Source organism: Vitis vinifera, chromosome 18 (assembly GCF_030704535.1).
Source record: "Vitis vinifera cultivar Pinot Noir 40024 chromosome 18, ASM3070453v1".
In the NCBI taxonomy this organism is placed as follows: domain Eukaryota; kingdom Viridiplantae; phylum Streptophyta; class Magnoliopsida; order Vitales; family Vitaceae; genus Vitis; species Vitis vinifera.
Window position 1 is genome coordinate 3625513 of NC_081822.1, and position 27749 is coordinate 3653261.

Genomic DNA, 27749 nt, shown 5'->3' on the forward strand with positions numbered 1-27749 from the left:
AGATACCAAAAAACTCCCCTAAAACTAGCCCAAAAATGGATAAAAAGGCTAGGCCCAAAATGGGGCAAAAAATGCCCTAATGGGCCCATTTCGCACAAATGAAGCTTTATCTAAGCTTCAAACACGCTAAAACTTTGGAGACTTTTAGAGTGTCACCAAAGTCGCATTATGACTAAAAAAATATTTTCAAAATATCTCCAAAAAATGGCTCAAAAAAATCAATCTCAATGTCAAATAGTAGATGAACCACTAAGGAGTACAATAACGACTAAGCAAAAAAAGGATCCTATGTGTGTACTGGACCAAGTATGATAAAAAACACATGTTAAAAAGATAAAATAAAAAGTTCACACCAAGGATCAAACATAACCTAATATTCTACTTTATTGCGATATTTGAATTTGTCATTTGTCTCAAAAAAGTTATCAAACTCATCACATACTTGTTTTTAGTTTTATTTCAAACTCATCCCATTACGAGTTGGGCAAGATGGGTACCTTCGTCATCCCTATACTTGATATGTAAAGTAAAAATTGAATAAAAATGAAATGAAAGTAACTTGTAATACCTAATAGATAAATCAAAACCTTTAATAAATTTGTATTTTTATTTATAATTGTAATCCAAATGTTCCAATCTTTTAAAATGCATGAATGCATTTGGAATGAAAGAGAAAAAAAAAAATCAATCTCATACACGTTCATTATCATAATTAAGTACTATCAAGTATTAGAACAAATATAAAAATATATTATCATATAATCTAAAACTTGCAATGTAGGTGTCTCTATTTATCTTGTGCACTTTTTCATTTTCATTCCATTTATAATTTTGCATGCAATCATATATATATATATATATATATATATATATATATATATATATATATATGTGAAATAAAATAAAATATAATTAAAATTAATACAATTTTGATATATTTTAAAAATATTGAATACCTGTATAGAATTTGAAAAATAAACAAAATAAGTTTAAAAAAATATAAAAGTAATTTAGTAGCTTTAAATATACATTTTTTTTTCCTTTCACTTGGGTTATGTTTGGTTTTTTTGAAATTTTGAGGGAAAATATGAGATAAATAAAATAAAGAGGAAAAGTGGAAAGGAAAAAAAATGAAGGAAAATAAAAAATAGATTTAAAATCAATAAATTATTTTTATATATTTTTTAAAACTCATTTAACTTATTTTCCTCTATTGTATAAAGATTAAATAAGTTTAAAAATATAAAATTTTAACTAATTTTAATTATATTTAGTTTTTTTTTTTAAATTTATGGTGAAACCAAGCATAGAAATACCATTCTCCTTAAAAAAATTTCCCTTAGTATTTTTCGAGAGCCAAACATAATCTTACTCATTTATTTTTTTTATCTAACATTTGACCTCAAAATTTTCCAAGAATCGATCATACAATGAACTGAAAAGTTGTATCATCTCACATGTATTTTAATTATTTATAATAAATAATTTTGTAAGGCTAATAATTTAAAATTTGTAATATTGGTTTCGAAAGAGATGCAACATTACGAGCTATTCAAAAAAGTGGTATACTGTTAAGTTTCTTACAAGATGTAACTCTTATACTATATAACGATTGTAGACCTCATAAAAAAAAACGTGTATAGAAATAAATTGTATAAAACTAAACATTGAAAATGTTTCAAGATAAATAAATGATTCAATGATTCGATCAAGTAATATTACTATGGTTCGAGAGAAAGTAACGGTATCTACTCGGACACTATAGTGAAAGTGTGATGAATTAAGAGTAGACAATAAGCGACCATGCTTGAATCTTATGTGATTAAAATGTTTTTTTACTTTGATTAAATAAAGATGTTTAATAGAAATAAAATGAAACCCTCAAAATATATTGAAAATTTTCAATAAGATTTAAAATTAATGTGAAAAAAAAATAGTATATAAGTACTCCATTTAAAAAAAAAAAATTGAAAATAATTGAGTACTGAAAATAATTTATCAACCACTCGAATATCATATTGAGTTTTGAATAAGTCGGGTCAATCCACCCATGTTACACCTCTATGCAAAACTATCTTCTCAAAGACTGTTTTCTCATGTGGTCTTTCATAAAAAGTATATTTTGAAAATAGCATTTTAATATAAGCATAATTAATAAAATTTATATTGAAATTATCTTTTTTTAAAACATAATTATAAAAATTGTTGTATTATTTGAAATAGATTCATAATTGTCATTTTTTTATAATGTTTTTTAAAAAAAGACACATAATTGTACCAAAAAAATCCCTCTTTTACAACCTTTTCATTGTCAAGATGAGAAAATAATTAATTTTATTAATTTTTCGAATTATTGTTCAATTCATTCATTTTTTTCCCTTGCAATTTATTCGTTAATAGGACAATATTTTTAACTTTTGTTCTAATTAATCTTAAAATTGCAAACACCAAATATCACCAACTTCTTGGAAATTTCTTTAGTCATATTCCTTTTTTTTTTCTTGTTTCTTTTAACCACTCACTAATAAGCTCAACAGAGAGATATCCGAACTTGTTTGAATATCTATCTAAATAATTTTATTTTTTCTCATTAAAAAAAATTAAAATAATAAAAAATTATTTTTTAATTGATTATGTTTTTGGTATGAAACATTGTTTAATTATAAATTTAATTTAATTAATTGTATTTGTGGTGATTTATAGTATTCTAATCATTTAAAGTGTTTTTTAAGGGACATGTAAGCTATGTTTGGTTTGGTTGTATTGGAAATAAAAAATAAACATTAAAAAAAATAATTTTCTCATATTTAGTTTTATTATGAAAAATACAAAAGAAAATCAAATAGAATTATAATTAATTATAAATTTATATTTTTTAAAATTATTTAATAATGGTGGGAAATGAGTGAAGTAAGTTTGAAAAAAGTTTTAAAATAATTTATTGACTTTAAACTTATTTTTTTATTTTTCTTCACTTTTTTATTTCTTTATACTTTTTTCTTTTTATTTTATTTCTCGAGACATATTTTTCCCCAAAATTTTTAAAAAACCAAACATAGTTGTAATCTTCTTATCTCATTTTGTTGTGGAGCTAAATAAACACTTTTTTTTGTTATTGTTAATAATTAAATATTTTTTTTAAATATATAAAAGTAAGAATACCTTAAAATCAAGGCTATATTTGGTTCCTAAAAAGTTCAAGAGAAGATACAAAGAAAATAAACTAAAACGAAAAAAATTTAAAATCAATAAATTATTTTAATTTCTTACTTCAAACTTAACTTAGTATTTATCTTTTTTATATAAAGACTAGGGTTTTGTTTGGTTTGAGAAAATTTGAAAGAAAACGGGAGGGGAATAATATAGAGAAGAAAAGTAAAAGCAAAAATAAAAAAATAAAAAATAAAAAATCAAAGTTAATAAATTATTTTTATATGTTTTTAAAATTCATTTTACTTATTTTCCTCTATTGTATAAAGATTATTGTATAATGATTAAACAATTTTAAAATGTATAAAATTATAATTAATTTTAATTATATTTGATTTATTTATTTTTTTTTTTATAGTGAAACCAAATATGAGAAAATAATTTTTTTTAACATTTTTTTCGTTATTTGATAATTTCCAATAATCAAACATAGTCTAAATAATTTAAAAATATATAAGTTTCTCATTAATTTTTAATTACATGCGACTTTCTTTCATATTTTTTTATGATAAAACCAAACATGAGAAAATTATTTATCTTAACATTTGTTTTTAGTTATTTTCAATTATCAAACATAACATAAAAAAATTTAACAAAAATATTAATATTAAAAAAATTAAGTTAAAAAAAAAAAGTTCTTTTCAAAAATCAAACATAGTATAAACGAAATTTGATAAAAATATTAATGTTAAAAAATCAAGTTAAAAAAAGAAAAACAACGAGTTAAACCTTAAAATTATTTAGGAAAATAAGATTAAGATAACAATTTCATGAACATTTACATTCGATATCACTTTTGCATCAAACTTTTTAAAAACATCAACCGAATTAGTGTAAAAATATGTATAAAAAAATAAAGAAAAGATAGTGTGGACCCCGCATTTCAAATCTATCTCAATGCGTTTCCCATTCGAATGGTGAGCTCGAATTTTATTTGAAAAATTATGATTTTTATTGATTATTTGAAAATGACTTGGAGTCGCCACTTATTTTTGTTTTATTTTTAAAGGGTAAACAAAATAAGAAAGAAAAACCCTAAGTGTGACTCCTTATTTTGGAAAAGGTGGTTTGCGAAAAACCGGATCGGGTTCGGGGGTCAGGTTACTTATCGGGAAGGTACGGTAAAGACCGTAGCACCCCTCTAAGTCCCTAAAGTCGGGTCTCTACTAATAAAATGAAGTTGACGTGGCAATGATGAGGAAATCAATGAATACTCAGCATGATCGCACATATGAGAATCAGTACATGCATAGAGAATTACAAGAATGGGAGTGGACACGTACCTAGGTGACGAGCCGCCATGCGCAAACTCAAAAACTGTTTAGGAGTTCACCCATGCTGTTCATCCGCCACTTCATCTCCTTCCTCAAAGCTTCCTTGCCTCTCAAGCTCAAGAAAACCCCAGCAAAGCTATCCCCATTTTCTCCTCAAGAAAACCTCCTCCTCCAAGACCAGAAAAATCCCCCTGGTTTTCTCTCTAAGCTCCCCTCAAGCTCTTCCCTCCTCTCAATATCTCCCACGGCTTGCCCTCCAAAAACCCCCTTCTCTGCAGCTCTCTTCTGCCCCTCAACAACCTGCAGCTTTTTGCAGATTCCTCCTTGCCAGGTGTCAATTTCTGATTGGCTTTCAAAAACACTGTTCTGATTCCATGATAGCCAATCAGGGATTGACACGTGGCCTCCTAGAAATGCTCCATCTGGCCAAATAAGCTGCAACAAATTCAAAAAGAAAGTGCTCCCAAAATGGGGGTCTACAAATATGCCCCTCTTCGGTAGAGTTCACGAGTGTAAGGAATATGAACACTGAAGTGAAAAGAAAGTGTGAATAGTGAGTGCAATGAAGTGAACTTTACCGAAGAACCAAGGAGACCCCCATAGGGACACTAGTGAGATAAAAACTCACTCAAACTAGCAGCCGAACACAAAAGCTCTAATCCTAAAAGAGAAAGATGTCTCAAAATGCCTCTGAGCCACACTAAGGATCCAAGCTCCCTCTAAAACGTCTCCAAAAGTGACCCGAAGATCGATGTCAAAGGTGAGTAACGGTCGAACCACCCTGGAGTACGAACAAGAATGCGTCTAAAGGAGACTGTCCTATGTGGACTACGAGATGAATAGGCGATAAGCACAGGGTAACAAGGTGAGGAGAGTGAGAATAAGTGCAAATCCATGAAGGTGAGACATGCAATGCCAGAGAATATGAACGCTAGGAGCTGTGACTCTGCATGACAAGACTGACTCTAAACGCTAAACTAGAAAATAAGAAAATAAAGCTCTGCAAGCCAAACCAAAAAAGCTAACTCTAAATGCTAAACTGAGAAAATAACAGCTCTGGAAGCCAAACCAAAAAAACTAACTCTAAACACTAAACTAGAAAATATGAAAATAAAGCTCTGGAAGCCAACCAAAAAGCTAACCCTAAACACTAAACTAGAAAATAAGAAAATAAAGCTCTGGAAGCCAACCAAAAAGCTAACTCTAAACACTAAACTAGAAAATAAGAAAATAAAGCTCTGGAAGCCAACCAAAAAGCGAACTCTAAACGCTAAAATCGAAGGCCCATAGGTGAAGACCTACGGTGGTGATAATAACTGAAACAAAGGCTCATGGATGAAAATCCATGATGGTGAATCTGAAATGCCCATAGATGTCTGATCTATGGTGGTGAAATCTGAAATGCCCACAGATAAAAATCTATGGTGGTGATAATCTCGAAATGCCCAAGGATGAAAATCTATGGTGGTGATAACTGAAAGCCCAAGGATGAAAATCCATGGTGGTGATAACTGAAAGCCCAAGGACGAAAATCCATGGTGGTGATACAACTAAAATGCCCATAGATGAAAATCTATGGTGGTGATAAATCTGAAAGCCCAAGGATAAAAATCCATGGTGGTGATAACTGAAAGCCCAAGGATGAAAATCCATGGTGGTGATAATCTCGAAATGCCCAAGGATGAAAATCCATGGTGGTGATATAATCTCGAAATGCCCAAGGATGAAAATCCATGGTGGTGATAATCTCGAATGCCCACAGATAAAAATCCATGGTGGTGATATAACTAATCAAAGCCCATAGATGTATGATCTATGGTGGTGAAAATCTCAAAAGCCCAAGGATGAAAATCCATGGTGGTGATAATCTCGAAATGCCCAAGGATGAAAATCCATGGTGGTGATATAATCTCGAAATGCCCAAGGATGAAAATCCATGGTGGTGATATAATCTCAAATGCCCATAGATGAAAATCCATGGTGGTGATAACTGAAATAGATGCTCATAGATGAAAATCTATGATGGTGAAAATCTGAAAGAGGGGGGATGCCCTATATAAGATAACAATAGGGGGACGCCCTAGGTGATAACTCATAAAGATCGGCAAATGGGTCTGACAACCATGAAATCAACATGAGACACGGTAAACCCAAAGAGAGGGGGTATGCTCCAGTAGGAAAAGCACTAAAGGGGTATGCCCCGGTATGATGACTCGGATCAAGAAATAGGTCGAGCAATGAGAAGGTACACAAAAGACCTGATAAACCCAAGGATGGCGGTATGCCCCAGTGTGATGACCCATGAAGATCAAGAAGTAGATCGAGTAGTGAGAGAATCTGCAAAAGATCTGATGAACTCAAGGATGGGGGTATGCCCCAGTGTAAGATAGTAACCAACGTAAGACACGAAATCTCACCATACAAGACGCTCTGGGATATGCTCAATGATGATGCAATGCAAAAGATATACATAGCCTCAATGAACAAACGCTAAAACAAGTCCAAACATCACTGAAACTATGCTGACAAAGCAAAACTAAAATAATGGATCACACAAACGCTGACCAAAACTCTAGGTCTGAAATGTAAGCAAATCAAAACACGACATGTCAACTATCAATATGAGTACATCATCACAAGTGCATCAACAATCTAATAGGCCCTACCATCACGGGAGATGTTGAACCTAATGTCCAAAGGCATGTGAAAACTCAACCAGAAAGCTCAAGACTAGCCCATATCTTCCCCTGATCAAGAGAAAGGGATAAGGTCATGTAAGACGATGAAATATGTGGGCTCAAAAGATGTAAGGCTCTGATAAGATGGGTGCAGGTATAACAGTGTCCAATGTAGGATGGATGGGAGTGTAACAAAGATAAGTGAATATCCGAATCAAACTAGGTACGCTGAGAAGACTGAGCCTAGGGTGTCAATGACTCTATGATCCATCGAAAACAACAATCATAAACACGAAATGGAGTCTCAATGTCGAAATCGGCAAGGTGGCTATGCCCCAGTGTGAATGCATCATCTCAGAATGGGTAAGCTCTCAATGTAGAATGATCTCTGGAAAGTAAGTGTCTGGCATAAACTGTCATCTCACAAAATCATCATCAATGAGTGGGCTATGCCCCAGTGTAAGCATCTCCAAATCGAACATCAATGAGAGGAGTACAACCAATATACATCATCTGATCAAAATGAACCTCTGCTCCTCAAAGCCATCGTGGTAATGTGAAGAGAGTATCTGACCCCCTCTAAAGAAAAAGCACGTCCCAATGTGAACTGATATCTCTGAGATCAACCTCTGATGAAAGGGTTATGCCCCAGTATAGGGCAAACCCTGGAATGACTAAACTCTACTGCATGCTCTCATCAGTGCCCGTGTCCTGATCCAATCATCTCAAAAAATGTCAACAATGATGAGAAGGCCATGCTCTCGTGATCATATCAAAGAAATCAACCAATCATATCCCGTACTCCAATGTGAAATGAATCTAAACACCTCCGAGGAACAGCTATACCTAAAAAAAACCACCATCGACCGAAAGGGGTATGCCCCTGTGTAAAGTACACCAGATGAAATGCGCCAATCATGTCTCATGCTCCAATGTGAAAAAGGACATTTGATATCCTCCAAGGAATGGACATGGCTCAAAAATCCGGCATCGACTAAGAAGAGTATGCCTCGACATAATGGTCATCCGATAATAAAACTCTCTGAGACGGCTATGCCCCAGTGTAAGGTCATACCATAACTCCCGGTCCATCACAAACAGAATGCTCCCGAATCAATCCCAAATATCGCTCACATAAGAGCTATCAAACACAATGTGTGATGTCATGGCCTCAGGGTGGTCTTAAGACACGGGACGTAACGTAGGCTAGGGTGATAGGGTGATAGAAATGAAGGGAAACTAGGCCCAAATACCCAATGATCAAAACCCATGCCCTCATGTATAAAATGCAACATGTATAGCAAATATCGTGAGCCATGGACCTGAAGATGCCTACTGTGAACATGGTAACAATGATGATGCAATGAAGAAAAATCGAACTCATGACGAGATGTATAATGATGGTGCGAAGAGAGTATCAAACCCGAAAATGAGGTCACTGTAAGAATGGAATAAGGAGTGGAATGAAAATGATGAAACAGAAGTGAAAACGAGGATGATGATGAAGCATAGAATACGAGAACAAGTGATGATCTGCTCAAATCAAATATGAAAGGAGGTCACGTCAATAACGAACACAATGATGGAATGGACAATGACCCAGAGCTCCTAAGAGAAGGCCACTCATCTCACTCTCAAAACATACAACAAAATGAATACGAAGAATGAAAGGTCCCGAGGAGCTCACATACGAACTCCTATCAATAGACATATCCAACAAAGCGACCCCTTGAACACTAATATACACATACTCAATGATAGAGAATAATACACACATGTGCCTTTTTTTTTTTTCTCAATTTTTTTTTTTTTTTTTTTTTTTTACATATATACAAATATACATGCTCTGAACGCAAACCAAGAAAGACCCAAGTACGGAATCAAAAATGAATAAACATGCCCTAAAATATCAATATATCACAAACTCTCTCTAATGATGTGACCCTCTCAAGCCAAGGATCCCTGGATCAACGTCCGTAGGATAGATAGTGGAAAATGACATGACTACCCTCCATGTAATGAACTGAGGATGATCACCACTCGGGATGGAGAAAGTGATGCAAAACGAGCAGCAGATAGGCTAAAGGACACAATCGATGAAGTGTGATGAAAGACAATGATGCAATGATAGGAAAAGATAATGAGAAAGATACGCCCCTAGGTCCAAGGCTCATGAAACTCCTAAACAATGCATGCATACACTGAAGGGCCCCTATCCCGGTGTAGAAGGTGAGCAAGGCTATAATAAATAAAAGGCTATGATGCTCATGCGAGGCTCAACGGGTTAGCAATGGTATAGATGTCAATAAAGGTAATAGGGTGTGAGCTAACCGAAATGAAGGCCACCCATCCTACGACCACAGTCTCAAACATCATGCTCTCAAGCCCTCAAATGATCAATACTAAAGATCGATGTCCATCTGACATAACCACATCAATCCTCTAGAATCATGCATCAAACCGTACTCCGAATGCTCCATAATAATCTCAAAGATGATCCTCTCAAAGCAAAGTGAACGATGATGTCATCAGGCACGACTGCCCATCACAAGCCAACTCTCATCATACAATATCAATCTCTATACTCACGGCAAAATAAGTGACAGTCTCATCAAGCAATCGACCAATCCTCATATCGTAAGCCACCCAAAAATCATAAACCAAACCTCTCCATGCCAGATCAACCCTGGGCTCAAACTCCTCACACTCTACCTGGTCAAATAAGAGAAGGAATGTGTAAAGCTAGAAAAACCGAGGATGGAAAGGTCTCATAATGGTCTCAAGGGTGATGCTGTGCAAAGCTCATAATGGATGAATGTAGGTCAAAGCAAAGGCAAGGTGCGAGAAGTGAGCAAGGTACTGCTCTGATCATAAGAAGATGTGTCACAGTCTCAATCTCCCTAGGTCAAATCTCTGATCCTAGGCTAATAGGCTCAATATCCTCCATGATAGGTCAAACCTCAAGACCACAATATGCAAGTGAAAAGACGCCTCAAGTCAAAAGAACAACACATCATATCACAAAACACAAGCATATGTCCATAAAGGAAAATGCATCCAATGGGATAATCCGATGAGTACATCATGCAAAAAAAGGATAACAAAGACAATACTCAAGAATCGAGTTATAGTCTCTAAAAGTTAAAAGTAAAACAAGACTAAACAAACAAAAACAGTGACTGGTCCTGTCATCACATCTCTGGCCACAGAGGGAACAAAATCTGAGCGCCACCGTACCAAGGTAAGCCAATCATGAGCCAATCGCCCAAGTCAATAAGATCAGGGACTGCTGGTGAAGGGGCGTCTGCATGCATGGCCTGAGCTGAGGTAGGAATAGGAAACATATCGGACTGAGGATCCCCAAACGTCCCAGAATCAACAATGTCCTGTATGGCATGTCGTAGAGCAGTGCAACGATCAGTGTGATGTCCTACTGACTGATGGTACATACAATATAAATCAAGTCGAAACTGTGGAGGCACAGGATCTGGAAGTGCCCTAGGAGACAGAGGAGCCAAAAGTCCCATGGCCTGGAATGTCTCAAAAACTCTGCTCAGGGGTGCGCTCAAATCTGAAAAGTGTCTCCGACATCGTCGATGGGGGTGAAATCGCTCATGAGGAACTGTAACGACCGAAGGGCCCCGAAGCTGGGATGGAGGTCGTGCCAACGTAGCCAATGAAATGGATGAGGAATGCTGCTGGAGTACTAAATGTGGGCGAGGTCGTGGATGCGAGGCACCCAAAGTAACAGGTGTCGGTGAAGTCAAGTGTGGCAATGAAGGCATCGCTACTCCTGGAGCTCCTCTCGATGACGATGGATGCTCTGACAAAATAAGCTCAATCCTCTCAACCCTCCGTGTCAAATCCACCATCATCTCGTAAAGAGTAGTGAGAGTAATGGGTGCGATCTCGTCCGACATGGTGAACCTCAACTGAAGAAGTCTAATCTCAATGTACTCTGAAAATATCATACCCATCATGCCATCAATCTCTGCTCGGGGACCAGTCACGACACTAAAACTGTCCAAGACTCTAAGACAAACACATGCAAGAGACAAAACAAAGCAACACAAGATGCCACACAAGATAACAACACATAAAATGCATGATACGAAACAATGATAATAATAAAAAGAAGACAGAAACACATACCCAAGAAAACAACAATATCACTAAGTGAAATGAGAGTACATCATGCGAAAAATAAGACAGTAAGGTCTACTCTCGAAACACAGGGTACGACTCGAATCACTAACTATAAAACAAGACTCAAATACAAAGAACAAAAGAACAAAAACCCAAACGACCAACTAACAAAGTAGTCCCAAAATACACCAACAAGGTATCAAAGTGTCCTGTGAATATCAGTGCCCTGGGTGTCCAAAACGTGATGGTATAAGCCCGAAGGAGGAGGAACTGCATGTGTGGACTAAGCTGGAAAGGAACCAGTAGACATATCTGGACCAAGATCAGTATCTGTGGTCGATATGGGAAAGCTAACTGCACCACTGTCAATAAGATCCTGTATAGTATGACGTAGAGAAGCACAATAATCAGTACGGTGGCCTGCCATCTGGTGATATGCACAGAACTCATGAGCACGAAAACGCGGAGGCAAGGTACTCGGGAGTGGCCTAGGGGCCAATGGTACTAAAAAACCAGTAGACCTGAGTCGCTCAAAAGCTCTATCCAAAGGCATCCCCAAATCAGAATAAGTCCTCTGACGTCGTCGATGGGGACGAGACTGCTCATGTCGTGGGATACTAGTCTGTGGACGCTGAAACTGAAATGAAGGTCGCACCGTGACAGTATGCGGATGTACAGAAGGGTACTGCTGAGCTAGATGAGAATGATGATGCTGTAAGGGTGGGAAATCACTCCTGGGTATTTGCAATGATCTCGCATAGGGATGATAACCAGGTCGTCGATGCTGAAAATCGCAGAACATATGCCTCCATAGCTCTCAGATGATCCAACAACTCCCTTCCCCTCAGTATCTGGGGAATGAATAATATCTGACCATAATCCTCTAGATATGCCATCGTCTACATCGAGCAAAGCCTGAACCAATGATCTAAAATCCTGGAATGGGACTCCTGTCAGATGCCGAGCAAACCTAGGATGCAAACTCCTCAAAAACATGCTCATCTGATCTCTCTCGGTAGGTCGCTCAATCATCTCCGCAGCCTTCTCCCTCCAGCGGGAGATAAAAGAAGAAATAGGCTCATCCGATCCCTGTCGAAGAAACTCAAGCTCTCTACGTGTAACGCTCGTATCACCACTGAATGAATACTGTCTCAGAAACTCCTGTGCTAAGTCCTCCCAAGTTTTCCGACGAGATGTCTCTAATGAAGCATACCATCTCTGTGTCACGCCGCTCAATGACAATGGGAACAAAGTGAGCAACTGTGCCTCATCTAGACCAAGGGCCCTCATAACCGTGCTATAAAGTCTGAGATGAATACGAGGACATCCAACACCCGTATATCTCTCTATATCAGGCATCCTGAAACCGATTGGCAAAGTGGCCACTGGCACATCGCCAGGATCATCCCATAAAATCATCTCATCAAGATCTCTCATCCGTCTAATCCTCTGCTCGAGTCTGTCCATATGAGAACGAGGATCCCCAACAATGGTAACTGGTGTGACAATAGGTGGAACGACAGCAGCCCGATCACGTGAAGCAGTAGGCAACGTCTGTGTAGCTGGCATCTGAACAGGTAGAACAGGTGGTGTCACTAAATCAGATGGCGTGCCCTCGAGCACTACATGCCTATCCTGGTGAGTATCCATCCTCTAGCTCAAACTGGTCAATGCCTCCTGAATCGAAACCATAGAAGCGATAAGCTAGCCAATCGAAAATGACTGAAAATCCATCTATAGCAGCTCAGCAATACGAATCAACCTCTCTCTCACTCAACCCAGGGCACTGAACTAAGACTGGGACTACAAATAGACTCCTACAGAAGAGCCAAACAAAATGACTCAAACACGACTCATGCAACGACACGGGATGCAACGAACAATGACCAATGCATGATACACTACAACCCAATACATGACAGGGTGCGACACACAATCATATGGTGACAATCAAAATTTGGATAGACGATAGAATCTCTAGAGTCACATGAGTGTCCAGTGTGAGACAACTACAAATATGACTAAAGAATTTCTATCGATGATCCAAAAAATGATCGAGGTGTGAAGAAAGTGAATGAGGTGTGAAGAACAACACTATCACGAGATCAATACTCAATCTATAACAAAACATCCTCGATTCGACCTTCAACTCGAGCTCTAATATAGAAAAAAGAATGATAAGGTGATCTAGGCGAATCTCTCGAAAAATGTGTGAATATGAAAAATATGCCTTTCACCTTTCTGTAATGAAAATATGAGCATCGAGTTGAAAATCGAACCAAGGATCAAACAAATGATGAGGTACTGAGCCCGTGATAGGTGTACAGTGTAAAAAGATGATCAATGAACATATCCCAAAGTATCGAGTGAGTGACAACAAAGTGAAGAGGTGTGTCGAGCCAAGAAATGAGAACGAAAGCCCTAAGAAGAAAACATGCTAAACTCATCGAGTGAAAAGCACAAACTAAGGCGACAAGACGAAAGGTGATCCAACCGATACTCAAACTCATACCGATCTCCGAGCACTCTCAACTGGAGACTAAAAAAAAAGAGGGAATACTGGATCCGAACTATAACCACAGAGGCTCTAAAGGCCCTCAGATGCACCCACGTGTAGGGAGGGAGTCCTAATCGAAGGATCTATGGCTCAACCTACAAGGTTAAGGTGGCTCTAAATGGATATGGGTGGATTTTAAAGATCCCTAGCAGAAGCGATCATACCCTCCGGTGGTACGCAACCCTCTGCACGCCTCCGAAGAGACGGGGCGCTTCCATGTAAGGTGGTCATCACCTCCACACATACACTACCTCGACATCCCAGGGGTTTCCTATGGTGAAACCTCTCAAAACTCTCAACGCTCAATAGCCAACTAGAGTGCACAGTGAATGGTGTGGGTGCATCCGAAAACCCTAAGAAGCTAAAACGGGAGAGAAAACACACTGGTCGCACGAATATCCATGAAATCTAGCTCCGAGCTATACAGGTCTTCAATGATCGGACTCCAATCGACACCAAAGTGTCGCTCTCCTCCAGAATGCTCCCGTACATCGATATAGCCCGTCGCTAGACCCTACTCCTAATCTCTGGCTCGGTCAGAGAGCAAACACACAGAAGGTCTCACACTTGCAATAGTGAGAACCGAGATGAAAGGAATGACCGAAACCAAGAGAGTTGGAGGTAAGGGGATAGATGTGCGGCCCACACGGACAAGCGACATGCAATCAAGCAGAAGAAGGGCAGTCATGCGACATGCGGTCAGGCAGAGTACAGGATATATCACTCAAGTCCACACAAACTATGACGATCAAGACGAATAGTGATACAAACATCATGCTCAAAAGACGATCAAGGCAATAGGCAAGCTAGAGAATCAACATGTCAAACTGAGTGATATACAGTGGTGAGTGTATGCATGTGAAGTGATCAGAATAATCATGGCAAAATCAGGATCAATGCGCTAAGCGATACGAAATGATCAATCAATATAATCAACATATCAAAATCTCAAATGAATATATCAATGAAGCACAGAGAAAATAGCTATCTCAGAATCCTCTATCAATACGAATCAATCATCATAATCATCATGTCAAATATCTCAAACAAATATATCAATGAAGCATGAAGAAACTGGCTATATCATAATCCCCAATCAAGATAATAGACCTATACGATCAATCATGTCAATGTCCCAAATGAAAACTCGGGAACTCTCAATGTGCAATCAAGATGTGAGTATCCACTAATCGACTCATCAAAAGCCACATTTGTTTCATCCTAAGTTCAAGCTTGACCCTCTAAATAATCCCCAGTGGAGTCGCTATTTTGTGGACCCCGCATTTCGAATCTATCTCAATGCGTTTCCCACTCGAATGGTGAGCTCGAATTTTATTTGAAAAATTATGATTTTTATTGATTATTTGAAAATGACTTGGAGTCGCCACTTATTTTTGTTTTATTTTTAAAGGGTAAACAAAATAAGAAAGAAAAACCCTAAGTGTGACTCCTTATTTTGGAAAAGGTGGTTTGCGAAAAACCGGATCGGGTTCGGGGGTCAGGTTACTTATCGGGAAGGTACGGTAAAGACCGTAGCACCCCTCTAAGTCCCTAAAGTCGGGTCTCTACTAATAAAATGAAGTTGACGTGGCAATGATGAGGAAATCAATGAATACTCAGCATGATCGCACATATGAGAATCAGTACATGCATAGAGAATTACAAGAATGGGAGTGGACACGTACCTAGGTGACGAGCCGCCATGCGCAAACTCAAAAACTGTTTAGGAGTTCACCCATGCTGTTCATCCGCCACTTCATCTCCTTCCTCAAAGCTTCCTTGCCTCTCAAGCTCAAGAAAACCCCAGCAAAGCTATCCCCATTTTCTCCTCAAGAAAACCTCCTCCTCCAAGACCAGAAAAATCCCCCTGGTTTTCTCTCTGAGCTCCCCTCAAGCTCTTCCCTCCTCTCAATATCTCCCACGGCTGGCCCTCCAAAAACCCCCTTCTCTGCAGCTCTCTTCTGCCCCTCAACAACCTGCAGCTTTTTGCAGATTCCTCCTTGCCAGGTGTCAATCTCTGATTGGCTTTCAAAAACACTGTTCTGATTCCATGATAGCCAATCAGGGATTGACACGTGGCCTCCTAGAAATGCTCCATCTGGCCAAATAAGCTGCAACAAATTCAAAAAGAAAGTGCTCCCAAAATGGGGGTCTACAGATAGATATTGAGGAAACTAGAAATTTATAACGGGGCATCGATTATTTTATTTTTTTAGTTGTTTATTTTTAATTTTTGTTTTAGTTACTTTTTAAATTATTTTTATTATTTTATTTTTTAATGTCTTAGTTTTAAATTTTGATTTTAGTTTTAATCATTTTTCATTTTTTATTTTATAGGCAATTGACTTAGTTTTTATTCAATGTTATAATATAAATATTAAAGAGATTATGTGTTTTAATGAAAAAAAATGTTGAATTGTAAAATTACTAAGTACCAACTTGTAAAAAAAATGTTGAATTGTAATTTCAAAATAGTTTTTGAAAACCGTTTTTCCATTTTTTGTAAAATAAAAATTTATTTGAAAATCTAAAATGTTTTTAACATGGTTTTAAATATGTTTTTTAAAACAAATTATATGTCTAAAACTTTATTTTTAATAATTATATATGTTTGTATGATTATTTTCTAAAACGGTTCTAAGAAATAAGTGAAAGTAAGTAAAAACAATTAAAAAAAAAAATTTTATTTGAAAACATCTTATTTTTATTTTTATGTACTTAATAAAAAAAAGTTTTATTTTTAAATAATAAAAAGTGTTTTCCAATTTTTTGTTTTTAAAAACAAAAAATTATTGAGTTGTAAATATGATATTTTTTTCAACCTTTCTACCATTTGACCAAATAAAAATTAGGTTTTACATCTATGTTGTGTAAACATTCTCTTTATAGTAAATCATTGAACTAAATTCTTAGATAATGATGGAAGACTTCTTCAATGTTTAGGATTTTTTTTTTTATACTCGTGTCTTTGATTTTATCAATACTCAAATTGTAAAAATGAATTCACAAATACATTAATTACGATTCTTTCACTTAGAGTAAATATTTATTTATCAAAAAATTGAATTTAATAATATTAAAAAGACCATGTTTAATATCACGTTTGGTTTTAATAAAAGAAAAAAAATATTAAATAAAATGATTTTCTCATATTATTTTTATTATAAAAATAATAAAATAAAATTATTTAAATTAATTATAAACTTATTTATTTTTAAAGTATTTAATCTTTATATAAAAATGTTAAAATAGGTAAAATATTTTATTCATAATTTTTAAATTTAATTTTAATCCAAGAGAAGTCGTGGTTGGCAACAAGGCATTTGAAAATAATTGGGTGGTATTTATAGACCGGCGTCTCCATCTAGAAAAGCCCCGGCGCTTCTAGACCATGCCACGTAGAAAAAAGAAAAAAAAGGAAAAACGAAGGAATATGGACCGTATAGAAGCAGAAGATTTGAAGAAAGTCAAGTTGGTTGTGCATAGGGATTTTTGGCGACCAAGAAAGGCAACAGAATAAATAATAAAATAAAATAAAATAAAATAAAATAAAAGGAAGGAAAATATATGGGTGATTTCATAGAGGACGAGGCTGTTGTTGATACGTTTGGTTTCAGCGTCTGAGAAAACTGATACAGATTATACCCTATCTCCCATAAAACCTCTTTTGCCCTAATTTCAGACACTCGCTTTGCCATTCTCTTCTCCTCTTTTTCTCTCGGCTTTCTCTCTTTTGCTTTCCACTCAGCCACTCTCTGTTACAATCCAAACGCATTGGCTTTGCATTCACCAAATAATTTCATATCAATACATACTTTGGCGGTTATTTGAACGGTTAGGGTTTTCTTTACTTCAACATTTTTCGCGGCTCTGCCGCCTAGGTAAAACTATTTGCTTCATTCATTTCGGTTTTTTGGTTCTTTTCCCATAAAAATTTCATATATTTTGGGCCAATTATTATTATTAATTTTTTTTTTAATTTTTTTTTGTGGGTGTGTTTGAACCCTAGCCTTGGGAGGTGTATTCTAGGGTTTCTATATCGAGCCATTTGCGCGGTTTTCATTATCGGTTTCGCTTATCCTCTAGGGTTTCCCTAAATAACCTGGTTCATGTGCGTGAGGTATTGTTCTAGAATTGTGGGTCTTACTTTGTTCTTGTCGTTTTGATATATTTTTTCGTGGGCTGAATTGAGATTTTGCCGAGATGAGGGTCCTCTGAGTGGTTGTTATCTGCAAATCCATCTTTAATAGAAGATGGAGGCGTAGATTTTTTTTTTTTTTTTTCATAATATCATTGTGTTTTAGTCAGCAGCTATGCCTTTTGTTCTCGCCATTGCCTTTGTTTTTTCCCTTTGGATTCGTACATGTATGAGAATCTGCTTCTGGTGATCCATGTATTGAAAGCACAAGCATTAGTTTCGGGGAAGAAAAGAACCCTTAGGATTCTTTTGGACATTGGTGAGCCATTTTGGTTTTTGCAATTTTGGGCCTGAATAGTGGTGACTGTGAAGCAAGATTGGTTGTCTTGAGAAAATAAAACTAGGGTTAGGGTTATGCATCATTAACATTGGGTGGAAGCCCAGTGATTTTGTAGAGAAAGGGGTGGAGAGAGTAAAGAAAGATAAGTAGTGTTTTTCTTTTATATCTGATGATGTGCAACACTCCTTATGGAAAGAAGTGAACCCACGTTAGTTCCAGAATGGTTGAGAAGTACTGGAAGTGTTACTGGGGGTGGCAACTCAGCCCACCATTTTGCTACATCATCTTCGCACACAGGTTGGCATTCTTTTAAGTGTTTTCAGCACTGTCTATTTTTCTTTGCAATTGTATTTCCTTATTTATGTAGTTTCTAGTTTGAATGGTGTCGTTTTATGGTTATAGATATTTCTCCACGCTCCACAAGAAATAGATCTTCTAAGAATACAAGTGATTATGAAAGCCCTCGTTCGGCATTTTTAGACCGGACCTCCTCATCCAATTCACGGAGGAATTTGGTCAGTAATGGTTTTCCAAAGCATGACAAGGAATCTAATGCTCGCGCATATAGTAGTTTCTCCAGAAGTCACCGTGATAAGGACCGTGATAGGGAGAAAGATAGGTTAGTCATTGAAGACCAATGGGATCATGGCAGTTCTCATCCTTTGGCAAACATCTTAATCAATAGGGTTGAAAAGGATGTGCTGAGGCGATCTCATTCAGTGGTATCAAGGAAGCAGGTTGACGTGTTGCCTCGAAGAGTTGCATCAGACTCAAGAAATGGCGATAGCAACAAACACAACAATGTCAATGGCATGGTTTCTGGGGCCAGTATCATTGGTGGCATCCACAAGGCTGTGTTTGATAAGGATTTCCCTTCACTTGGAACTGAACCTGATATTGGAAGAGTTCCATCACCTGGGTTGAGCATGGCTGTTCAGAGTTTGCCCATTGGTAATTCATCTTTGATTGGTGGGGAGGGATGGACTTCAGCTCTGGCAGAGGTGCCCATGATAACTGGAAGCAATAGCACAGGATCCTCATCTGTTCAACAGACTGTTGTTTCTGCTCCAGCATCTGGGCTTCCAAGTACTACAGCTGGTCTTAATATGGCTGAAGCATTGGCACAGGCCCCATCACGGGCTCGCACTACACCACAGGTACCCAAGCGGTGCCACTTGTTAAGTGTTTGATTGATAATCATGGTTGAATTACTAATAAGACTTTGCTTTTTGTTTTTATTTGTAGCTATCTGTTAACACACAGCGACTTGAGGAATTGGCAATTAAGCAATCTAGGCAACTAATACCTGTGACACCTTCAATGCCTAAATCTTCGGTAAGAGGACTGCTTTTGGTCGTTGTAAGAGCTTGATTAAGTTGCATGTTCATGAGTTATTATTGGGAGTTTTTTAGACAATTGTTAGAAGGCTCTTTTGCATTTAGTTCCTTAATGAATCCAAAGTATTTATTCTTGTGTTTTTGCTTCTTTTTTATTTCTATAGCCCCATCTGTTATCCCCCTTCAATTATGGAAAGTAAGAATGGAGAACTTATTTATGTCCTTGAACACATAGTTGGTAGCTTCTTTTCCATGGTTTTTTTTGGGGATCTTTTCTAGTGTTTAGCAGAGAGTAAAGGTCTATTTACAGATACAGTTAACCAAATAATGTTTGAGAATACCTGGAAATGTTGTTCTGTTTTTATTGGTATTCTTGTTATTTTGGGTAGTTGAGCATATGAGTTTGATGATGTAGTTTCCCATTTTGGTTGGTCATTAATGATTTTAACATGATGCACTGTTAACAGGAAGTTCCATGGGCATCACTAGAAGAATTGTCTTCTTGTTATTTTTGAATATTCAGACTAAGAACAATTGTTGCATTTGTCCTTCATGGGAGTTAAACTTGAAATCTAGCTCAGAAAGGAACAAAGTAGATCTATCCTTGTTCTCTTTTGCATATTGTTTTTTCTCAATCAATAATTGATGTCACCAAAGAATTCCTAATGTTTGAATTATGATTCTGATGAGTGGAGTTTTGTTCTCAATGAATAATTGAGTCACTAAAACATGCCATGTTTGAATTAAAACTCTTATGATCTAGTAAGAGAATGGTTCTGCCATGATGGAGAATTGTATTGCTTTGTTGCAGGCTGGTGCTTTATTACATAACTTCATAGTTGTGTTTCTGTTATTATATTCATTTAGTATTTTTCTCTTCTTGTTTGATGTTACTCATTATATCATTGACAAAGCCCCCAAGGCCTAGCTCAAGGGGCAGGGGATTGGGGTGGAAAGGGGATGGTTGCAGGTTGCATTCCATGTATCAAAAAAATTAAATAAAAGAAAAGAAAAAAGAAAAAGAAAAAGAAAAATAAAAATAAAATACTTACGAAAAGATATTTATGTTACTGATAACACAGGCGGTGAACTAAGAGCACTTTTAATACCCTATGTTGACTTGTCTCTATTGTTACTCTATTGTAGACCTGCCACATTCTGTATTTTGCCATGCCCTTCTTATATATTGTATCAATATTTTCTTTATTTTATAGCAAAAAAGTATTGTGTGAGTAGGCTTCTCTAAAGAATTAACTTTTTTGTAGACACCTTGTCTGTATGTTCCAATCGCATAGTTTTGTAGGTAAGGGAAACTCTACCCTGCATTTGATAATTGGCTCTGTGGTACTTGAATTGGCTTTTGTCAAAAGAAAAGAAAGATGTGGTGAAAAGTTACATGCTAGTGCCCCATTCTTATGGTAAACTTGTATTACTGGCTTCCCCTGTGCCTGCAAAGCCCATAAACAGAAAGATAAAAGAAAAGGAGATAGGAACATAAAATTTTTTATGTTTTAGCTGTCTTTAGAGCTACATTTCTCTAAGTTAATCATGTTGAAGTCACACTCAAGCTACTGATTCATGATTTGAATACATGATGGTCTTTACATTGTACTTGTTTTGGCAAATTTCTGGCAATGTGTATTCTCAAATATTAACTAACGTTTTTTTTTTCTTTCTAGGTGGTATTTTCTAGGGTCCTGAATGACATGATAGTGGTATAGGTTATCAGTTATGTCTCACTTGGTAGATACATGGGATCATTCAAGATAGGATGGGGTTGGGTTATAGCTGTTGTTATTATTTTTTTTAATGGTCTTTACATGATAGTGGTATAGGTTATCAGTTGCGTCTCACTTGATTGATACACAGGATCATTCAGGATAGGATGGGGTTGGGTTATAGCTGTTGTTTTTTTTAATGGTCTTTTATTCTTTTCTTTCTCATCTTTTAGTGTTCTTTGTATAGTGTATACCTCTTTTATATTGGGTTTTTCTTCTTTTGGCGTCTTAATCAAAATTTATTTGCTTATAGAAGAAGTTCCCGACACATTTGGTATTTTATGGGGAGTAAGATGAACCTCACTTGGCCAGTCATACACATATATCATCAATGTTTTAGTTGTTTTTTATTCAATAATTAAATGTCTTTTTGGTCACCTTAATTGGTTTCTACATCTTTTAATAAAGTCCATTTAAGTTAATGCACCTGGAGATAGGACTTCCTTCTTTAGGGGCTGTGCATGCACTGGAAATTTGAGGCCTCAGGTATAGAAGACTGCAGCCTTTTAAAGAAGCCCTTATTAGGTAAATGAATTTGGAGTTTTAGGAGGGATGTTGCACTTTATGGAAGTGAGTGATTGCCGACAGACATAGTAATATGGAGAAGTGAAATATCAGAGGGGCCTTAAGGACAGCCTTTTCCACCTTGATTTATTCTGAAATTGGTAATGGGATGAGAGTGCATTTCTAGCAGGATGTGGTGCACTGATGAAGATCTGATTTACAGGCATTCAACTTTGTTTCACATGGTAGTGCACAGAGAAGTCATGGCAGGGGATTGTCTGTGTTGATCATGGGATGCATTTCAACAGGGCTCTGCAGGTTTAGATGTATATTAGTAGGAATTTCCTTGAGCTCATTTATGAGTCTTTTTGCATGATGGGATCCAACAGAGGGGCCATGTTGGTAAAGACATTATTCCACTGGATTTTGATGGAGGCTTCTGATCATCTTTTCCCTTGGAAGGAGATTTTGAACAGTGTTGCTCCTTCCATGTCACCTTTTTTGATTCCAGTGCACCATATCACAATTGATCTACTAGTTCAACAAGGTGAGATTCTTCCAAAGTAGGTTTGTACTTTCTAGGAGGATAAAGGAATTGGTAATCACTTGGCCATACCCTTCGATATGGTTTGGAATTTTTTGATACCCACTTTTTTGCTATTTGTGACATTCGATGGCTGACCCAAGGTTGGTGAGAATATTCTTGTGAGTTCTGCCTTCCCCGAAATCAGGTTCCTTTCATTCAGATAGAGGACTTCCATAAGCTTGAAATGGCCCTTTATTGCATTCTTTGGTGCTCGTGGAGAGAGAAAGAGGAATGAGAGAACTTTCAAGGAGGAAGAGCTGTTTGGTCGTGAAACTAAGATTACTGGAACCGTTTTCTGTCACTTGTGGGTGGCTCTTTCTGCATATGGGGGTAATGAGCCTTTTGTATGGAGGAAAACTTGTAGGTAGCTCTCAGAGCCGAGCTGGATCCTCCCTAGAGCTTTCCAGTATATAATGGGTTGTGCCCCACTTTGAAGCTAGGGGAGTGGATAGTGTATTATATAACGATATATAGTTGCATTGGCAATGATTCGGTCCTTTAGAAGTAACATCTACTTTGTGGTGGTGGTGGTGATGGCTGGGGGGGTATGCTGTTTGAGCCCACCACCAACAAGAAGATAAAATAGACGAGCTTCTTCTCATCATTAAGAAGGTTAAGGATCTCATTATGAGTTTTCTTTTCTTATTTATTCATAAACCACTTAATTTGTCCTGACAGTTTTGCTGGGATGGGAAGAATTCTTCTTGCTGGCAGGATTAAAGGTGTATGTTCTTCAGGGAATAACTAATTACAATGCTTAGGGGAAGATTCTTTGGTGCTTTTCAAAGTCTTTTAAGATGATATCATTGTGTGTGGCTTTGATTCATTATGCTGGGAAGAGAATGTTATTACCTGAGTCTATTCAGATGTTCCCACTCTATTGAAATGGACCCATCTTTTTGTTGGCAATTTTGGACTTTCTCAGGTGACATTGTGCATCTAATGAGGTGCATTACTTTTAAGAGAACTTATCTTTATGATTTTGATATGGCATTTTGTGTGATGAGATATTTGCATAGTGTGAGATGGTTGACATTTGAACATCAAACCATTTCCTTGCAAACCATCCTTCATAGCAAGAAAAGCAAACCATTGCCCAGCATTTTGAAGATCATCAATTAATCTTCTTGTGTCGTGTTTTTGCAAAATGATGATTTGTTGAGTATTGTTGAGCCATTGCTTGGACACATTTTTTTTTTTCCATATTGATGTGAGTATTAATTATTTTTCTCTAGTTGTATGTATTTTGCAATTTATGAAACCTGTTCCCTGGACTTGTGACCTGGTCTGTATTTTTGGGTTAGTGAGCAACAATCCTAAAACATCTTTTTAAGAGCATATGCAAAGGACTGGATTGCATGGAGTTAACAAATCCTGTTGTTTATTCATTTCAGTCCTTTTCACCACAGCTAGATGAGATCATTTTTCTCATGAATTCAAGTAATTTTTCTTTTCAGGTTCTCAATTCTTCTGATAAATCAAAGCCCAAAACTGTAGTCAGAACCAGTGACATGATTGCTGCTTCCAAGACTGGGCAGCAGCAGCCCTCTTCATCACACCTTGCTAACCATTCTCTTCGAGGACATGTGAGATCTGATCCTCCAACAACATCTCATGGGAAGTTTCTTGTTCTCAAACCAGCACGAGAGAATGGTGCCTCTCCTACATCAAGGGATGTTTCCAGTCCAACAAATAATGCTAGCAGCCGAGTAGCAAGCATTCAGCTTGGTGTTGCTCATTCAGTTGCATCTGCTCCTTCGATTAGTCCAAACTACCCAAAGCTTTCTACCATGGAGCGCAAGGCAGCTGCTTTGTCTCTGAATTCTGGACCTACCGCAGAAAAGAGACCTTCCTTTTCTCAAGCCCAGAGCCGTCATGATTTTTTCAATTTGATGAGGAAGAAAACCTCTGTGAACAGTTCTGCTGTGCTCCCAGATTCAGGCCCTGCGATTTCATCTTCCAACACAGAGAGTGAAGTGTCCAGTGCTCCTGTGAAATCTCATGCTATTGAGAATGGTGGCCAGGTAACTGGCAATGGTGGCAACACCTGTGAGGAGGTTGAGAGTCCTGCTGTTGGAGAGAAGCATTTGGGTACCAATGCATCAATTTGTCCGGATGAGGAAGAGGCTGCATTCCTAAGGTCCCTTGGGTGGGAGGAAAGTGCTGGAGATGATGAAGGCCTTACAGAAGAGGAGATAAATGCTTTCTATCAGGAGGTAATGACTCTCTGTGCTGTGGTTTACCTTTATTGGGATGACTGTTCCAAAGCCTGTATAGTCCAAATTCTTCCTGGTGAAGATTTGCTCCACATTGACTTGTGGTGATTCACTTTACATTCTGGTTTGACTTCTGATCAACTATCATCAAGATGGTTTCTTTTTGTTGTTGATTGCATTAGCATATCATTCTGTTAGATGTAATATTATTTGCCTAGTTAATTCTACTGGATTTTGATTATTATTGAAATACTATTAAGGGGGGGAAAACTATTATGACTTTCATACAGGCAGTTGACACTTTTTCTGCTTGCTTATTTTCTCATGCAGTATATGAAATTGAAGCCATCTTTGAAACTGCAGCAAGGCATGCAAGCAAAGCTTTTGATGCTGCATGGATCTCGTACAACTAGTTTGGGTGGAGCTTCTTCCAAATTGAGCTCATCTGACTCAGAATCTGAAGCTTGATTTACCAGTCCTTAACATGCTGGATCTGAGAAGTTCCAATTTTTGAAGGCGATTGGTTTGTTTCTTTTTTTCTTTTCCTGGTCCTTTTATTTTGAAGGAAAAGTGATGAGTTGGGTATGGAAAAAGAGGGTGGGTTTGGTTGAACTCTGCATTTTGCAGTGAAATAAATTACAGGTATTTTACACCCGCCTGTCTGCCTGCCCAAGATGGGATTTTCTGAGGTTAATGAGGTTGGTTGGGAGATGGTTGGATTGGTGATATTTTGGTCCACAGTGGAAGATTCTTGCAAAATTGCATCTTTAGAGATAATTTTCTTCTTTTCTTTTTCTTTCTAGAGGGTTCAATTCAACAGGAAAAAGCTTATGATGTTTTTGATCAATTTTACGGGGAAAAAGAAATCAAAAGTTTTTATTTTTAGTTTACTACATTCTGTTACTTATATTACTGTTTTACATTTGGCTTTATTTGATTTTGTATAGAGTAGTTCATGTTGATAGCTGAAGGCACTAATCTGGCACAAATAAGAAGGAAATGTAAGAAATTTAGTTCACAAATTAACTCTCTGTAATAGCATTGCATATCTGCTTTTGCTTCTTAATTATTAAAATCTCATTTCTCGTTTTTCACACCTTGTCTAAAGCTTGTGTGCATGCCAGATCAGCTGTATGGCCTATGGATAGAGTGGATGATTTATTTACTGTACATATAGATGTATGAATGATTGGTAAGGAAATAGAAATGGCAATCTCTTCAGAGGAGAGGGTTTCTCTAATTGGACCCTTTTTTAGTTTATTTTATAGTCTTATGCTGAAATGGGATTTTTGAATTTCTATCATTTATTTAGTAAACATTGAACAAAATGCTGATTATGTTACTGCTTTTCCTTGAGAGTTAGGTGGTGTTTGTTTTTTTGGCTTTTTTTTTAAAGCAATTTAGTTTTAGAATTTAGGTTATTTGTTTTTCTACTTTTTCATTACTTATTATAAACTTTTTACTAAATAGAAAAGACCAAAATATATAGTTTTTTCTAAATAGAAAAAATAATATATTGATTTTTTTTTTTACTTTTTAATACTGAATAGAAATGAAATACTACAAAAACAAACAACCTAATATTTAACACTATTAAGCATTAAGGTTTTATTTAGAGTTAAGTAAAAAACAAACACTACCTTTAAGTCTTGATTAAAAGTAGCCATTACCAAGTACCTAGTAAAAAGCCTTTTCATTGTTGAGTTTTAACTTTTTGGTGTAGTTGAAACTTTTCTTATAATATGGTTCATATTATTCTCAAAACAAATCATATAGGATGCTTCCAAATGGTACAAAATCACATCCCAACCAAGAAGCACTCACTGGTGTATTTTCTACACCGATATAAAAAAAGGATGATTTCAGTTCATAGGGGGCTAAACAGGCTTGCATATTTGGATAGAGGAATCGAAAATTCTGCTCTAACTCCAATTGCTTTCCTATTATAGTTAAACATCTCAAGGAAAAATACATCCATCCGAAGGTCAGGCTTTCTTGGAGTACCAGTTTCCACCACATGATTCCACAGATTCCAATTATACGCCCTGGCATTCTCCAAACTTGCATAAGGCGCGTTCCCAGCACTAGGCCAAGTCGTCTCAGATATGGTAATACAAACATTGGAAAAGCCTATCTTCCCAAGTGCTGCATAAATTAAAAGTCATCAACTTGGGCATCAAATAGATGGTAACAGTGGATATTTCCATCAAATACAATTGGTTGCTTTGGATTGAACAATGCATACTCCAAAGAAATTTGGGCTGGATAAGAAGCATAAGCAAAGTAGGGATAGGAATCGACCATAATAAGGGGTGAGCCTGAGCCGGTTAGAAATGTGGCAAGCTGAGTAAGAACTCCAGCGGCTTCAGAGACGAAAGCCCCCGATGAGGGAGGGTAAGAGGAAGCAGAACAGTGGCTGCAACCGTGGTTGTGACTCAGAAGAGAGTGCATTATAGATGTTTGAGATAGCTTGAGGGAGCTATTGTGAATAAGGTCCTGGTACCACCTCGTTGCCCTCTGTGATCCAATTGAATTTGAATTCATCCTTGAAAGGAAGTATGTGAGAATGGACCCTAGTATATGCGGTCGATTGGGTAGACCATAGGCTTTGCAGGTCTTCATTTCTTCATTTCTCAGCCTTTTGCAGGTCTGCAATCATGACTTTTGATAGAACGTGACCAGTTTAGGTTTTTGGCATAAGAGTGGTGCAACCCATTTTAAAATGCTTTTGAGATTGGAAATAGATGTATTACTTCCACAGATTTTTATGTCCCGTCATTGAAAAATGCAAACCATTTTTCATAATAGTAGATTCATGATTTGCCAACACTTAGTGGTTGTTGGGATCCAGATGTATCTGGGAAACAAGTTTTTAACTTTTTATCAACTGTCATAATTCCAGCAAGGGTGAAGCCAGTGGTCTATATCTGATGATCAAGAGCGCAAATAAAAAAACCAGATGGACCAATCAAACATAAACAAGAG

General features: G+C 36.8%; 1 protein-coding gene across 1 annotated transcript; it reads left to right on the forward strand.

The window, feature by feature from the left end:
- The first annotated feature begins 17344 nt into the window (after positions 1–17344).
- Positions 17345–25654, forward strand: LOC100262519 (uncharacterized). The gene is made up of 5 exons (XM_010665962.3): positions 17345–18640; positions 18746–19500; positions 19589–19678; positions 24006–24764; positions 25095–25654. The coding sequence occupies exons 1-5, from the start codon at positions 18532–18534 to the stop codon at positions 25230–25232; spliced, it is 1851 nt and encodes a 616-aa protein (XP_010664264.1). The 5' UTR covers positions 17345–18531; the 3' UTR covers positions 25233–25654.
- The last annotated feature ends 2095 nt before the right edge of the window (positions 25655–27749 follow it).